Source organism: Colius striatus, chromosome 11 (assembly GCF_028858725.1).
Source record: "Colius striatus isolate bColStr4 chromosome 11, bColStr4.1.hap1, whole genome shotgun sequence".
NCBI lineage: Eukaryota > Metazoa > Chordata > Aves > Coliiformes > Coliidae > Colius > Colius striatus.
In genome coordinates this window covers 22,712,106-22,729,143 of record NC_084769.1, presented here as the reverse complement: position 1 = coordinate 22,729,143, position 17,038 = coordinate 22,712,106, and the positions used below count along the sequence as shown (strand labels likewise).

General features: G+C 40.8%; 1 protein-coding gene across 2 annotated transcripts in view; it reads left to right on the top strand.

Moving 5' to 3' along the window:
* TLK1 (tousled like kinase 1) overlaps positions 1 to 5,490 on the top strand; it is a 71,195-nt gene extending 65,705 nt beyond the window's left edge. For both annotated transcript variants that reach the window (XM_062005017.1, XM_062005016.1), the window contains exons 19-21: positions 537 to 648; positions 934 to 1,041; positions 3,734 to 5,490. In XM_062005017.1, the coding sequence (XP_061861001.1) occupies positions 537 to 648; positions 934 to 1,041; positions 3,734 to 3,910 (397 nt within the window). In that variant the 3' untranslated portion in view covers positions 3,911 to 5,490. The remainder of the gene's footprint in view (positions 1 to 536; positions 649 to 933; positions 1,042 to 3,733) is intronic.
* Positions 5,491 to 17,038: the final 11,548 nt, after the last annotated feature.

The following is a 17,038-nucleotide window of genomic DNA, read 5'->3' as shown; positions in this document are numbered from 1 at the left end:
CACAGGAACTTCCTCAACTTTCAACTATTCAAGTATGGCTTCCTGCAGATTATAGGAATGACAATAACAATCACCTTTGTCTACCATGTGTCCCTCTGATTAATGTCATCATTCTTAGTAAAAACTTGGCTAAAGGATCTTTAAGCCTTTTCCACGTTGTCTTTAATTCCTAACCAAGCCTTACTGTAAAGTGCCCCATATGGCTCTCACCTTTTCTTGCTCTGATAGGTGAAGGTTTATATTTAACTTAGGATCTTAATTTTTCTTTTAAAGTGGTAATCAGTGATTTAAGTAAAGAATGTTAGTATTTGTGCTTGTATGAAATAGAGCCTTTATTGGACTGACTGTGCAAAAAACTGTAATGTCAGTTTTGACAGGCACGCAAGGTATTGGAATACAGATAGTAAAGCAACTGTGCAGATGTCAAAAGATGAGAGATGTGTACATGAAGTGCTTGTATAATTTGATATTTGCACAAGTTCTAGTGATGCCATACATCTATCTGCAGACACTGAAACGCTTGTTTTGTTTTCCAGGTATTTGCCTCCAGAATGTTTTGTAGTTGGCAAAGAGCCACCAAAGATTTCTAATAAGGTTGATGTATGGTCAGTTGGAGTAATCTTTTTCCAATGCCTTTATGGTAGAAAGGTAAGGAAAATATTGTTTGAAAATCTTAGAGTTTTAGTGTAAATGCCAGTTTTACGTAGACTGCGAATTACAGTCATAAAGACTTAGATCTGCATGGAAAAATTGCTTTTTGGCAGTGTGCACTGATATTGCAAGAAATGTAGAAAATCTTGACTGAAAGGTCTTTATTTACAAAATGGTTAACAGTTTGTAGTAACACTGCAACAACTTACTGTAGCATAAATATTTATGAAGTCAAAGTAGTTGGATAACTCTCATGAAGAAAATCATGTGCTTATTTTCCAGCCATTTGGCCACAATCAATCACAGCAGGATATCTTACAAGAAAATACAATATTAAAAGCCACAGAAGTTCAGTTCCCTGTCAAACCTGTTGTAAGCAATGAAGCCAAGGTAACTTTCTGTGTAATCTCTGAGTTAAGCAGTTAAAACATTCATCATAAAGGATTCAGATGTAAAATTGCTGCTAACTTAAGAATGTGGTACAATGTAGTAACTAAATATGTAGGAAAGTATAACGGAAAACTAGTATTTTAATGTTTTCATTTAAGCCAACTTATTCTAGGACTTCTCAAACTCGTGTACTTCAAAGCGAGACTTTATGTGCTTTACCAAAATTTGCAAGCTATTTTAAAGTAAGCTGCCTCATAAATTGTCTGCTTTGCCTTTTGCCAGAGGGCTTTTTGTGTCTCAGGTTGTCTTGCTAGAAGTTCTTGTGAAATACTTCTGCTAACAGTAACAAGCTTTTTCTGAAAATAGTGAGCTATTCTCTGCAGTCCTATTGAAGAACTATTTGACTACCAAATACCTGAAGGATATGCCTGCTAACGCTGTGCGTTCCCCCTGAAAAATCATGTGTATATTAACTCAAAGCTAAGTTTAGAAACATAAATTCTGAAGAATAAGAATCAATTAGATTTATTGATACTGATTCAAGAAATAAGACTGACAAAATAGTTGATATGACACAAAGGGGTGGATGGCGATGTTTCCTGCATTTAAAAACCTTGTTTTGAAACATCTGTAATATCAAACTCATCTCTGCAGATACTCAGAAGCAGATTAATGTGGTTTCCCAAATGATTGCTTCTGTGAACATCCATAACACGAATCTGTTCTGTGAATATGGAAGAAACTATGATATATGTGTCACTTGCTTGCAAAACTGTCCCAGCTTTTGAAAGATATATTCATGGCCAGATGCAGCAGTGAAGTGCTTGTTGAAAAAAAAAGCCAAGATAGTACAATGCCTGTTCGAGTTTCAGCAACTGATTAAAAATACTTAGATTTGGGACATAAGCTGCAAAAAAATTAGGAATCTTAAGATTTAACTTCTGAAGATTAAAAAGAAAGGAAACGTATTTCTAGAGTCTGTAAATTCCCAAGAAAGTAAGTCTGTTGGGTACATAAAACTTCTGTTACAATTTGTGGTATGTTTCTGTTGTTCATTTTCTAACAGCAGTCTTAGTGAATGGGTTTCAGTTAAGGGTAATGAAAATTCGATAGAAGAGTTGTAGTTTGTCTTGGTTTTTTTTGTTGGTTGATTTGTTTGTTTGCTGTTTTTGTTTTTTTCACCTCCATTTGGAAAAACCATATCCCTTGCATCCATTTGACAAATGTACATCATATAACTGGTAACATCACGTGTCAGTAATTTATATCCCCATCTTTTCACTTTGTGTTTCTTTGTCATTAGTAGTTTTTATAGAGAGGATGTCAGGGGAGAGTAGATAGTTCAGCATGGAAAATTGGCAACTTAGTTTACATTCTCTGTGTATTCCATGTTCTGTTAGTTTGTTTGAAAGATTAAACTCTCCTCTCTCATTGTCATGATAGCTGTAAGAGGGAGGGAGAAATCTTTCTCTAGTGAAACTGTTATAAAACAATTTCAGACTAACTTGTAAATTCAGGCCATTTATGATGACTGTGTCAAATCCAAATTGTCTTTCAAATTTATATGGAAGTTGGAAAGAATAGGTTGTAAACCAAAATTCTGATTTGGAAAATGTGGAGATGAAATGAATACAGAACCCGAAATGGCATCATTACTTGGTTGTCAGATTGGAACTGTCCTTTGATCCTCTTCAGTTTTTCGTATTTTCTGTATTTCAGTAGTGGGTCTTCAGTGCCACAGAATCTTGAAGTGTTTTGCAGACATTTTGGACACAAACTGTTACTCTGAGGATCTTGAAAACAACTCTTAACACTTTTTCCGACAAAAGATTTATTGTGGGGAATTTGATTAAAGTCCATAATGTCCAAGATCTTGTGAATGTATATTAACAGATGTGCACGACTTTTATTTTGTACTTCTGTTGTATAAATGATAAAAGTAAATTCTAGCAGGATTCTTTGGGGCTTTTATTATAGATTTTTTTTCCTTTAATCTCCAGTTTTTAATTGGAGCAAAGAACAAACAGCTGAACAGATTTATCAAAGAAAAGATATGTAATTCTTTTAAATTAAGTTCTAAATTAAGTAATGATGTCCTAATCAGTTCTGTAGCAATAATAAGGATTTTCTATCATTAAATGTTGAAGCCCAAGCTCTCAGGAGACCAAATGTTCTGTTTATGCCAGATGTAGGACCTGACAGAAGCTTTCAGCACAAAATGATTGGCAGGCATCACATGGACCTAAACGCAGGGTGACAGAGTCTCAAGAACAGTCCCGAAACCAGCTACAGAGTTTTTCAATTGATTAGATATTTTTAAGTGGATGGGATCGAGTTTTTCTTGGAAAAAGAGTTCCAGCTAGGTAGTGTTTTTTTAAATAATCCATTAGCTCTGTAATGCCTGTTGAGTGTGGCAGCTGTCATCGCCCAGTTTCCCACTTTGCCGTGTCCCGCCATGGCACACACAGTAGTGTCCACCTCCAAAGGTCATCCTTGGCATTGAAGCTCTGTGCCTGTGTCTTCCAGCTACTCTTTGTCTGCCACACAACTTGAATGGTTGTAGAAGCTGGGACATGACATTTTTCTGTTGGTAAAAAGTGGTAAAAAAATATCCGGGAGGACACACAGATTTGCTCGTAAGCAAATGTGATTATTTGGAATGTTGCTGTAAGTTTCTGCATTTCTTTTCTAGGCCTTTATCCGACGCTGTTTAGCATACCGAAAAGAGGATAGGTTTGATGTCCACCAGCTGGCTAATGATCCTTATCTTCTGCCTCATATGAGGAGATCCAATTCTTCAGGAAACCTGCATATGACTGGGCTAGCAGCATCCCCTACTCCACCTACTTCAAGCATTATTTCGTACTGAAATTTCTCCAGCCGAGGAATGGCATGATACCTTTGTGTAGTTTCCAGATGCAGACTTGAGCTTGAAAGCATTTGAGTGTTTTTACACAGGACGAGTTTGATAACTGTGTTTTCAGACTGAGGTCCTCCTACATAGTGTCATTTGTAAGATTGGAAAGAATCATGGACTGTGAATAAATGTACCCTTCCGAGAAATACCTTTAAACATTGAAGGATGACACTGCCTGTTACACACTAACAGGTATACTGTGTTTAAGACTGAAGAAAAGGTTTTTAGTTTTTTCTGGGGAACATTGTAAATAATCTTTTTAATACTTAAAGTACATTTGATTGATACTGGAAAGATCTAACATGAAGGGTAGTTTTTCATTATTTAAATTAAAAAAAGAGTAGTGAGCAAATTTGAAAACACAGGAAAAATTCTATGCCTGATCATAAACTAAAACTGCCATCTTTCCAAGACATTGATCTTCTGAAACCAAAGTAAGGAGCGTGAGGTGGTCAAAGATAACGTTCTGTGTCGGATTCCTCAGACAAAGTTACAGTATTTTATTTGGCAACTCAGGCTTGTACCTTAAAAAATGTGGTGGTGTTTCAATGAATTTAGATTGGAAGGGTGATATGGAATTCCTGGTACTTATTTCTGAAATAGATTGCTAATTTTGAAATCCGCTCGATTTTCTAAAAGTCCTATACTTGCTGTGCTGTTGAAACTTGTGAAACTTTCCAGGCTTCTCATAAAAGCAAGCAACAGTATAAAACCAAATGCAGACAGGTGACGTATAACGTTCTATGCAGGAATAATGATAAATTCCCTTCTAGCTCTATTGTAAATTGTTGTACAGATGTCACATTTTCAGTTAAATTTCAGCAACTTATTCCTGTACAAATGTTTAAAGTATGGCTTTTTCTAATTGGATATTGTATTTTTTTTAAGTCTCCCTCCAGGCGCTTTTAATTGCTGCTAACTGACGTTGCTTTTCCTTTTGCGAAAGAATCAAATGACCTCCTTAAGGTGCAAGTCAACTGTATGTTAGAGAGAGATTCAGAGTAGGTAACCCGTTAAGGATCAAGGCATGTAAAACAGGTCTGTGTTGGCAATATACAGTACAGTTCTTTTAAGTCAGCTTATTGCGTTCTCAACCTGCAGAGCGCATTGATACTCGATGTAGAAGTTTCTCATGGTTATTCTCTATTTCCAGAAGTTCCTATCAACAAGGAAATGTTTCTTGTGGCTTGTACAGATATTTTAAAATGTGAAACATTTTCTAACTGCCTTGTATGGTAGAAACTTAATTTTCAGAGCAGTGTATCTCTTTCCATTCACTCTTCTTTTTACTATCCCTTTCTTGATGCTGAATACCTATATGTAATTTTGTCCATGTTGCAGAAAAAAGGAGGCTGTATTACTACAGGTTTTCATTTAGTATTGTACAGTTAAACTGTTGCTCTTGTTTCTGATGTTGCAAGCCATTTTGTTTTCATTGTATATAAGAAACATTAACTGTCTCTTTAAGATGCTGCTGAAATTGTAGAGAATGTAGCCAAAACAGTAATAAACAATGACAGTTGAAATTTCAAGGTTTTTGTTGTGTTTGCATTTCAACAAAGGGCAAATCAGCAAATCTTATCACTGAGATACACTTAGCTATTTAAAGCAAACTCTTTAATTCCAAACAAAAGTCCAATAATGCAATAATTACTGTAAGGAACGTTGTAGGTGCAAGGGGAGGTTTCCATGAAGCTTGAAACATCTGTGGTAATGAAGTAACTGAAACATCGTTTCACTGAGTAGACCTCACAGAAACAGCTTCCAGTATTTCAGCAAGTTCTTCTACAGTTCTTCAACCGTGGAGTAAAATTAGCTCGTAGTATAAAATTAGACTCAAATAGTGATTTTTTCTGCCTTGTATTGTGCCAGAGTACTGGGACTGCAGCTTTTTTGCCCTCTACAGCTCGAGACTTGAGTGCAGGGTTCAAGGAGAATGTGCCATACCTGTAGGCTCACATTAGATTTCATTCCTTCTTATTCTTCATATGTCAATGTTGGAAGTTAAAGAATGTCTTGCCTGAGAAAAAGGTGTAGAATTGTGTTAACTGGGTTTTTTTACTGTGTTATGGTTAGTCCTAGTACAGGAAAGTTTGACAATATAGTAAAGAACTCTTTAAGTAACTGGAAGTTTTACAGCTACCTAAAAATAAGAGGGTTTATGCATTCAACTAATTACATACGGACTCATTTTTCCCATTATTAGCATCTGGGACAAGGCTGTTGTGGCTAATACCTGGCACTTACTCCAGCTTTACAAATAAACGTTTCTGAAACACTTTCAACAAAGTTTCATGTATAAATACATGAAGGGAGAATCACTATCTCCTCTTTTGAGTCAGTTGTTTGGGTTAACAACTTACAGCACTGTTAATAAAAGCTTTGTATCCCTGTGTGGAGTCATTCTGCAGCCACAAGAAGACATCTGAGTTACGGTGTTTGATGTCTGGTATTCAGCAATTTTGGTTGCAATAGAGGTACCCATGAGGTTCCCATCCAGAAGCCTGAATTACTGCTGCTCATGGAGGAATGCTGATCCACTCCTAGGTAATGCATACACCAGTTGTTCAGTTTGTATTTCATGAATGTGTTACTAATTTCATCACGTGTCATCCTTCATTAGTTTTCCTAAGTTCTGTTCTGATTTAGCAGCAAGTAGACAAAAGGAATTAAGTTAAACTTGATCAGACTGTTTTTAATGAACCTTGGTAATAACAGGCTTACTTTAAATTAATAAATACTTTAAAATGTCTGCATTTACTGGAAGATGCTACAATACTACATTGGTATACCATTTTTAAAAACCCTGTGTATGAAACAGAGGTGACTGCAAGAGAAGTTCTGCATTTGTAACTAGGATTGTAGTGCTACAGGTCATTGCAGCCAGTTAACAATGGTTGGCTTGTTTCTGGAAAACAACCAAGTTTTGGCACTGTTTTATTTATGTTTGCACTGAAGTTGTTTGGATTTCAGTGTGGAACGTCACTCACCCTTAACTTGGTCTGTGCTAGTTGATATATACAGGTTTTATGGCAGCCAGTTGGTATTTTAATTTCGTAAAAAAGTGCTTTTAACACTCCCAAGAAGACTGGGAGGGCATTGCCTTGCTGGCTGGCTGCCCAAGTGCTATTGACCACACATGCTATGGCTGAGCAAATGGCTGCATAATTAGGTAGGCTTTCAAAAGCTGACAAAGCCAGGAGCCCTCTTGGTATGCGAGTCACAGGGGTGTGAGGTGCTGGGCCACTGCTGAGGGGCACTGCGCTACTGGGACCCCAGGCTGGGGCTGGGGACTGCCCATGGAGGCCTAAGCAGGTCACTGCCTAAGGGTTTTTTCAAAACAAGCAAGCCCTGGAAAGGAAGCATGCCCTGGGAATTAAAGCACCTCAGGTGCTCCTGCTCCAGCTTTGACATCTTCCCAAACATGAGGAATCCCCAGGTATGAGGCAGGGCCACCAGCCTGGCTTGGCCTGTCCTCACCAGCCTGCAGCTCTTGGAAAGGCAGGAAATGGCAGATCAAGTTTGGGGAGGAGACTGAGGTCCCCGTCAGCACTGATGGGCCAGTCTTGCTCCAGGTTTTAGCTCTGCTGGGGCTGAAGCTGCACCTGTCACGGCACAGAGGAGCTGTGGCAGCTGAGGGGCCCTGGCTAGGCAGATGGTGGCAGCTGTCTCCTCTGCAACACGCTCCACACCTGCTGCCATGTTTCCCTCCCTACAGAGGACTGGAACAGCCAGGGATGCTAATGGGTGGAAGGGGGCCACCACGAAGGGTGAGAGGTGGCTCCGAGACACTTATTTCTCTTGAAAGAGTCCTAGGACTTGCTGGTCTTCTCCAGAAATGAGACATTGCGTTGGAAAGGGAGACCAGTGAGCCCTGGCCAGTGGATGGCCTGGGCAGGAAGAGCCTCAAAATTTGGAGGCAAAGTGGTAAGAGAGAGAGTCTCCTGACTTCAGCAGCCAAAATACTTCAGTCTCACAATTGCTGTTGTATTTTTTTTAAAAGACTTTTTCTACATATCAGCTGGTCTTGCAGGTGAGGGATGCCTGGCAGCATGGACCAACAGTGTTTCACCGTCATGGCCTCACGCTCTATGTGCCCACCTGCCCACCATGTCTGTATGCTGCTGCATCACCAGGACCAGAACACTGTCGTTTACATGGTCCCAGTGAGATTCTGCTGTGGGTTTTGCAGTGTAAATACCTCACGTGAGACCTGGAGTGTACCCAGCTCCAGACAGCTGTGGATTCTAGAGTTGAGGACTTGTGTTTGTAGGAAAGGTAAGATTGCAAAAGTTTTCAGAGAGAATGAACAATCCATCAGTTTCATGTCTCTGTAACCACATATAGGTTGAAGGAGCCTAATAAAATCAACAGAGTCACCAACCAGGGGACATTACATCCCTGCCACCTGAGACCTATGTGTTTCCAGGCGCCTTTTCCAAAAACAAAACTGTTTTTACTTGTTCCTCAATGCTTACTAGGCAAAGGTCCCTGAAAAAAGTCTCTAGTCTCTTCCAGTATCCAAGTTTGTCTTATATTCTGACAAATTTGTCTACCTTATTTTTTAAGAAGCCCATCAGTTGAGGCTGCATTACCTACCCAAGCAATCTACTCCAGTTTTTCCTGGCATCCAGTCTGTCTTGATGCTTATTAAGCCTATTATTTCCAGTCCTATGCACTGTGGCATGAAGAAAAATTTCCTGATGTGTAGTACTTGAGCTGTACTTTCTGGGTAGCCTCTGTTTATTTCGTTTTGAACTTCATACGTCCTTCTTGAGTATCCTTTGGAGTTACTATCTTCTGAACAAGTGAAGTTCTTGTGTTATTTCTTTCAGATATTCAGCACCTAGCAGGATGTTAGGGAAACTCTTGCTGTTGGAAGGATTTTTTTTGTTTCTGTTTTGCTCTAAGTAACTGAATTGCCCTGAGGTCTTTTCATTGTGCTGGGTTTCTCAGACCAGGAAAAGTCTGCATGTAAATCAAGGGAAAATGTTTTCCCTAGGAATGTCAACATGTCTCTAGAGCTAATCGGGTATCATTAAGAAATTACAAGATCTTTGAATTTCAGAATCCCCTTGTGCAAATCTGAGGATATCTTCTGTGCATCATCAATACACACAGACTTTCTGCTTAAAGAATGATGGGAGATTGAAAGCACATTTCTTATATCCTCAGAGGATGTACTGTCTTCAGACCAGCAGGTCAGCTAGCAAAGTAAGGTGTTTTCTTGCTCTTGTGTGGAAGCTTTACTGCAGGTATTCATTAGAACACAACCCTGCAGCCCAGTGAAACAACTGTTTCCCAGGCATAGAATGGCATGGCCTCAGCCCTTAGCCCCAAGACTGGTAATTTCTGTAGTTTGGCAGTTCTGCATTCAGCATAAAAAAACATAAGCAATCCCTGCACATCACCCTCGTGTTTATTATTCTTGGGAAACCTGTTTACCCATACACAGGGTTCAAATCAGTTTTGCAGGTGGCCTGGGGTTACAGCTTCCTATTGTTTTTGGAACTGATGCACATGGCAGGTAGGTAATTGCTCCCTTCACTGAGAATGGAAGGAGGATCCTTAGCAGAGTCATTGAGTCCAGTAAAATCTGGGAGCAGCTGTACTTCAAAGAGGCATGAACACAATCCAGGGCTCCAATGCTTCAAAGTGCCTGTCAGTACCTTGCTGAGTCAATATCCTACTTTACTTTTGATGTTGAAATTCTGAAATACTTCTAGTTCAGGACAGAAAGAAAGGAGTCTCTACATGCTCTCAAACGAGTTGCTTCTAAATATTGTTCACCAATAGAGAACTGCAACAACTTTAAAAATCAGTTGTACATGGCTTTATGAAAGGCAGTGTATTTCTGTTATTCTAGTTAAAAGGGATAAAAGGGCCACACACATCTACAAGTCCATTGGTTCTATATAATATATGCAAAGATGATATTTCAGCTTGTGGTACTCCTAGATGAGACCTGGAAATGTGTGTCTCGAATTGCATAAATGCCTTTTAACCTAAAATTATGTCTTGTCAGGACACCTTTCACTACAATGAAATAAATGGAACTGCAGCTTGTAGAGAAGGAGACCTTGTGAAGCTTAAATATGCATCTGCCAGCGCTCAGGTACTGGTCTTGCAACTTCTAGGGTAGCCAGGCTGATGCTGTGTCCAGGAGTGCTCTAGTAGTCACCATGCAGCCACAGCCCATGATGTGCAGAAGATGCAATCCTGAAACATGCAAGGGTTAGCAGTTGGATGCTTAGCAAAGATCCCTGTAAGAATCAGTGTCATGGTGGGGCAATGTGTGCAAGGCTTTGGAAAGTACTATTTGAATACACAGGGATGTATTTTGCAGCATGAGCACTTTCCTATTCATATCTCACTATTGCATCCAGAAAAGAGTTCTTAGTGGTGTGAATGCAAGTCAAACACAGGAGAGATGGTTTCTTGTGACTTAACTTGCTGAGACATGCTCGTGACTTTAGCAGGCCTGGAAGGAAAGTTGGAAAAGGGAACTGACTCCCCACTAGCATTGGTGAGAGCTTTGCAGGACAGAGCACCAAGAACCCTACTGCTTTGTACATGTGTGAGCAGATCCAATAAATCTTCAGTTGCTTTTGTTGATAGAACGGTGGCTTCCACTGATGGGTAGTTAACAAGGATTTAAAGGATTCAAAGAAGTAGAACACATTCTCCCATGCTCCTAGATTTCCACCTTCTTCCTCACCCACCCTTGGGCTGAGCACAACAGAGGAACAGGACCTGGCACACGGTCACATACCTGACATAGGGCTGATGTAGCGAGACGGTGCAGCTTCTTTCATTCTCCCAGGTTTGTCCCTCTAAGCAGTCACACAAAGAGTTATTGCTTGGCTTTGAACATTTGCATAACGGGAAACTTTCTTCATGACAAAAATAATCACCCTAACTGGTGCATAAATGGCTCTTTTCAGGCTTGCAGCTGTGGCTCATTGGCAGCTGGCAGAGCTCTCAACACTGACTCAAGCACTGGAATACCTTCCCTACATGTCTTGCTGTTGCAAAGGCAGGTGAGTAATGTGTTAGTTGACAGACTACACAGGAGTGGAATCAACTGCCCATAGTGAGCTTGGAGCATCTTATTCCACTGGTTAAATGACAATTGCCATACATTCATGTGATCATGTTGCTTGTATAGTTATGTAAGGATGCATCAGACACTGAGCCTTATAAATTGTCTTTTTAGAGCTGTCAGATGTCAGGACAGTTTTATTACTGAGCCCAAACACATCCCAATCTAACAAGCTAGCATGTAAAAAGATCATTGTCCTATCACTCAATTAACAAAACTTGTACAGATGAACTAGAAGAATTACCTCTGTCTCATCCTTCATCATCTGTCAGAATTCCTGTGTTTCTAATGAACCTCATCCTTTTCTACTTATATTAATACCTTCATATATTGCTAAAATGAAAACCTGTATGTATAGGTAACACATTAAACAAAACATGATCTTAATGGTGAAAACTGTGAACATTGGGTTTTTTCTCCTTATCTCAGAGATCACTGAGAGGAATTTGGCTGAATTGCATTGAGATAGCTTTTCTATTTTGAGGCATGCTTTGATGTGCTCTGTTAACACCAGGCAGCAATGTGAAGCCTTCTCTTTTTTTTATTCAGCAAATCAGGTTCTATTTTTCTCTTTTCAGGTTTTGCAAAGGATTAATTAAGTTTCAAAGGATTTTACTGGTTTTATGGAACACAGACATGGCACAGAGATCATGCAGAAAAGCCAACATGAGCCTTTCCTACGTGAAAATGAGGAGAAGCAAGCAGGAGGCAGTGAGGCATGCTCCAGATGGATGGCATGTCTAAAATGACACTTCAACTGTATTCACTAGGATAGCTTGCTGCATGTCCAGAACACTTTCAAATCCAGCCATGAACTGAGTAGATATAAGGTGAGTTGCTATAATAGCTAATGGCAATGTTTTACATTGCATTTTTTATTCAGATATACAGAAACCAAGCCCAGGAGACAAAGGAAAAAGCAGTGGTGCCAGAAACATCACAACTTTATAAGTAGCACTTTTCTGGTCAGGAGTCGGCCTCAACCCAATCAGGGAGGTATATCAAAATACAGCCTGGTACTGGAGACCTGCAGCAAACATGCTCGCCAGCAGCCCAGGGGAGGAAGCAGCACAGCTTCCCAGTACCCACTAGATGGCAAAGCAAGGTGCTGTGCTCAGGCTGCTGAACATCTATGTTCCCTGGCAGCACCTCACTGCGCCCTAACACAGCGCCAGGGAACCACAAAAGCAGAACAACGGGTTCCATGACTGAGCAGCCAGGCCTGCTCTTTCCTCTAGGATAGGACACCAAAGCTTCTACAAGCAGAGGATTTAAATACTAATGTCACTAATTTTCCTAGAAATTGGCTTAAGATACTGGTATTTGCGGACATTCAGCTGTGTCTAGCTAGCTAGTGAGTCAACTAAAACTCTCTCAGAGGTTATGTAAAGCAGGGGGAAATACCTTGTAAGAAAAGGTGGAGAAAAACTTAGAAGTTTATATAATCCACCTGACTTCTGGACCAAGAGTCTTCAAATAAGAATCAAGCTTCTAGAGTGAAGCTTGACTTCTCTTTGGAGTTCATGGCAGTATTGAGTTATGGAAAACTCAATGGAAAAGGATCTGTAAAAGAAATTAACAATTCTGATTTTTGTCTCTTCAGTTTTTGTGTTAAGCCCTAGCCAATTATTAAGAAACTTCAGACTTTTAGAGGCTGAAATACCATAATGACGCATCTATAAAATGCATTGATTCATATCTATAAGCACAGGAACGGGCTGCCCAGGGAGGTGGTGGAGTCTCCATTGCTGGAGATACTTACAAGCCATGTAGAGGAGGTGCTGAGGGACACAGAATATAACTAAAATTGAAAATCACTGGAAATGTTGTAATTCAGGTCTTCTCTCTGCTCTGGACTTTATTCTTAATACTGCCATTCTTGTAATTTGAAATGACACAATCACAACTCAGAAGGCTTTTAAAGTATCATCATATTTCCAAGTGACACATTTCCTTGTGATGGTCTCTGCTTACAATTTCTAACATGTTTGTCACAGGACATTGTGCTGATAAAGGTGAATTAATGGTACGAGGTAGTTCCAAACTAATTTCTAATAAGGTGAGAGAAATAGTGATGGCTACTACAATATATAATCTGCAACAGTTTTTCACTTAAAATACAATGTAATATATGGCTGTTGTGTTTTAGGGCAATTAAATATCTTTTTACCACTAAAGATTTTGTTGTGTTTTTGACCTAAGACAAATATTTACTGTGAAAATTATCTGAGTGCCTCATATAAGTTGATTCCACTGAGGTGTCGTTGTACCTTAGACATTTCTACCTTAGTAATTGAAAAGATTGTTTTGTACTCATTTGTGTGTCTGGAGGGAAAACTGTTCTGTTATAGCTACTGGACTAAAGTCATGAAAGGTGTGAGAGTTATGATTTCCTTGGTCTTGGTCCAAGGTTTAACAGCACTCAGTTTTACATTCCTAGGTGGAGATGTGGTTTTTGCCATCAATGGCAGCTGACCCAGGGCTCACCCTGAACCTTTCACACCCAAAGCTCCCTGTCTTCCAGCGCCTTGTCAGCTGGCGGGCCTGGGTGAAAATGGGGATCACTTTTTGGATTAATCACTTCTAAGGCAGGACCAAGAGCTGCCCCAAGGCCTGGGAGAGCCACACGGGTGCAGACACCAGCACCAGAAAGCAGCCACGAGCAGTGGTGGGCACGGGGAGCCGTGGTGGGCACGGGGAGCAGTGGTGGGCACGGGAAGCAGCAGGAGAGACACTTTTAGAAATGACTGCATGTTAACTGGGTGCAGGACAGGTCCTCACTCTCAGGTGAGGCCGCCCCACTACCCAGCGGCCCTCCATCTGGAGCCCCTGGAGGCAGAGGGGCTTCCCCAGAGACAGGCTCACCCTCACAGCTGGGCTCTGGTGTGCTGCCTTTCACCCTGGAGGAACACCCCTCTTCATGGAGGAAAATGGCTGGCTACCCTACCAGTAGTCTCAAATTGTTATTGTGTGGACATTTTGCCAGAGATTTTCTCCTTCCCTCCACCGTTGCACAAATAACTTCCTTCTCCAGGCATGATCCAACAGTTTGCTGGATCCAGCTGAAACAACGGGGGGGGAAGTTCACACACAATGCAATAAAGCAACTGGAATTTGTTTGTCATAAACCCCAAGGGCATGTTCTCATTAAAGCAATGAGTTGTATCCAGCAGTTATGTTCTTTCATGTTTGCCTTACCCCTCTAGACTGCCAGAGATTAGAGCCTGCTTTCAGTGTTTGTGGGCCTCCACACAGTTTGACAGGGAGGAAACTTTTCAGCCAGGGCTTGGAACAAAGAGCATTCTTCCACATGGCAGCTATTAATCTTGCGGGTGGCATACTAGCTTCATTCACTGACCAAAATCAGCCATGTTAAGAGGAGGGCAAGGAGGTGAGGAGACATTCTCTCTCAGACAGCACATGGCAAAGATGTTCCGCAGCAGCAGGCAAAGTCACCCACAGGAGACACAGGAAACATTCGCCTGCCCATGGGCCCCTCCTGTAACTGGTGACTTTAGTGTCTCCTCTGTGCCATCACACAAATACTCGACCAAGCCCATGGTTTTTTCAGCATATGAGAGACAGACCTGGCACACAGCCCATGCTGGGCTGAGCTGCCTGCTGAGGGATTACGAAGAACCAAAATTTCCAAGAAACAGCAACGATCACAGCAGCCGCCACAGTGATCTGTGTGCTACCAGCACTTAGGCACTCAGTGTCATTTCTGCACAATTACCTCTAGAGCATAGGAGATACAAACCCCCCCCATCTTTTTTAATCATTCCCCGATGAAACTAATGCAGGAAGAACCTGATGTTCTAATTATCCCGTATCCCATGGGCAGGGAAGTGATTATTCCTGTAGGTCCTGCCTCAATTCAAGCATCTGAAGCTCATATCTCATAGTGCTCACTCTCCTTTGGACAGCCAGCGCTGAGCCTACACCGGTGCCTTTGTGCACTCTGCCTAAGCAACGACATCTGCTCTAGGCAGATACATCCTAACCCAGGATGCAAATGTGAAATGTTTTTGTAAGTGCAATAAACTTGTAGTTTGGTGGCAGTAAAATTCTCAATCAATAGTCTCTGCACGTGGTTAGATTAATTAATGGTATTTCTAAGTCAAACAAAACCACTGATAAAGGATTAGCAAAGCCTGGTGTCATGTTAGGCAGCATGTTTGCACTCCCTGTGCTTTTAGAAATACTGATGACATTTTTGAAATCTTTGGCTTCTTAGCACTGTGAATTCCTAACCAGGCTTGGAAGGGAAAAAGAAAGATGTTTGCTTCTCTACTCCCTGATGAGCTGTCTCGTTCCCTCAATTCAGCATTGGCTGGTGCAGAAATGTTTGTTTAAACCCTATCTTTCTCAAACTAGAGAGATTCTCTCACTGATCTTTTGGACAGGTAGGCTTCCTCTGGGTGAGCTGAGAATTGGCTCTGCAGGAATTTCCTCCAGGGAGTGGGTCTCAAATTGAACCCCTGGGTAAAAGAGTCAGATTTAGGGGAGGACTTTTTAGAACCCTGATGAAATCTACTAGTAACTGGACTGAGTCAAGTAGTTAGAAATAATATTCATTACCACATTTGTAGTGACAAAAGAGGTTGAAGTTAATCCCAAAGATGAATGGATTGGCTCAAGTCCTTGACTGAGACTGAGGAGATAAAGACTCAAATTCCTGGAAATGTTGTTTTACATGTAAATTTAGATAGGTAGATAGATAGACAGACAGACACACAGATACATACACAGATGAAAGCTGAAAATAACTGCCTCTGCCTTGTTAAGACTGTAAGACCCTGTGGTAGACACTGTCTCCATGTGTTTGCATAGACTCAGCACAGGATGCTGAGAAGTCAGCCAAGACCTCTGGACTCTCATGATAATGCAAATATGAAACATAAGCCACTGCTTAACGAACATTTTTCACTTCTAAGAGGTGAAATGTCAACATCTTCTTTATGACTCAAGCAGACAGGTCTTTAAAACTGTTGATCTTACAGGAGAGAGGGGTATTAGATATGGAAAGGATTACAACAGTGGAAGCAAACACTTGCCTTTGTGAATTCTTATGAACTATATTTAGACTTTAAATCCAAGCATAATTAAACAGTGCTAATGAAACAGAGGGACTTATCTTCATTTGGCATATAGTTGGTATCACTGATTTCCTCATGCATTTTTTTCCTAGTTTTCAAGCCTTTTTCCAGTGAGACTTGATGGTAAAAGTTACCCTGCAGAGAGAAAGTATCTGGCCTGGAGCTTAGATTCAGCTGGAAGCCTTTTAAGGGATGCAGCTTTCTTGATAGCATCAATAACTGACAGCAAAGACACCTGTGAATGTGTACCCAACTGTCAAGCAAGGCACTCTCTTTGCAATGTACCCTTGAAAAAAATGACATTTCACACACTATTACAAGGACCACAACAGGGAAGAAAATCTCTTTCCCTTTACTTCCAATGAGGGAAACAAAACAAAGTAAGAGTTTTAATAGCCATAGGTATGTGAACCATCACTATCAGCTGTGGTTTGAATTCCATCTCAGAATATGCTCTGACTCATCCAGGAACATCAGGCTTGCACGGGGTCTCTTGGTGACATCTCCTTTTGGGCATACTGCAGCCGGTCAGGGGGGAAGACGCTCATGACCTTGCTCAGCCTCAGCAGCTCTGAGCCCATAACCAGAGCAGCAGCCTCTCTTACAGCTCTGCTCCAATAGCTGGTTTTATTACTGAGCACAGGACCTGAGCAGCTACCTGTAGCAGCAGGGGATGGACATTTTTTTTTCAATATAGCCAAAGCCAGTAGAGAAGTGGATGCAATAGGCAAAGTGAAGTTTACCACAGTCTCATTTTGCTTCTCTGTTGTGTCTTTGATGGGACTCAGGCTCCTTTTATTACCTGCTACTGCCTGAAATGGACACAAATTTTTAGAGGTCTTAGTTCACATTGTTGCTGCAAACTGCAGCAGAATCAGC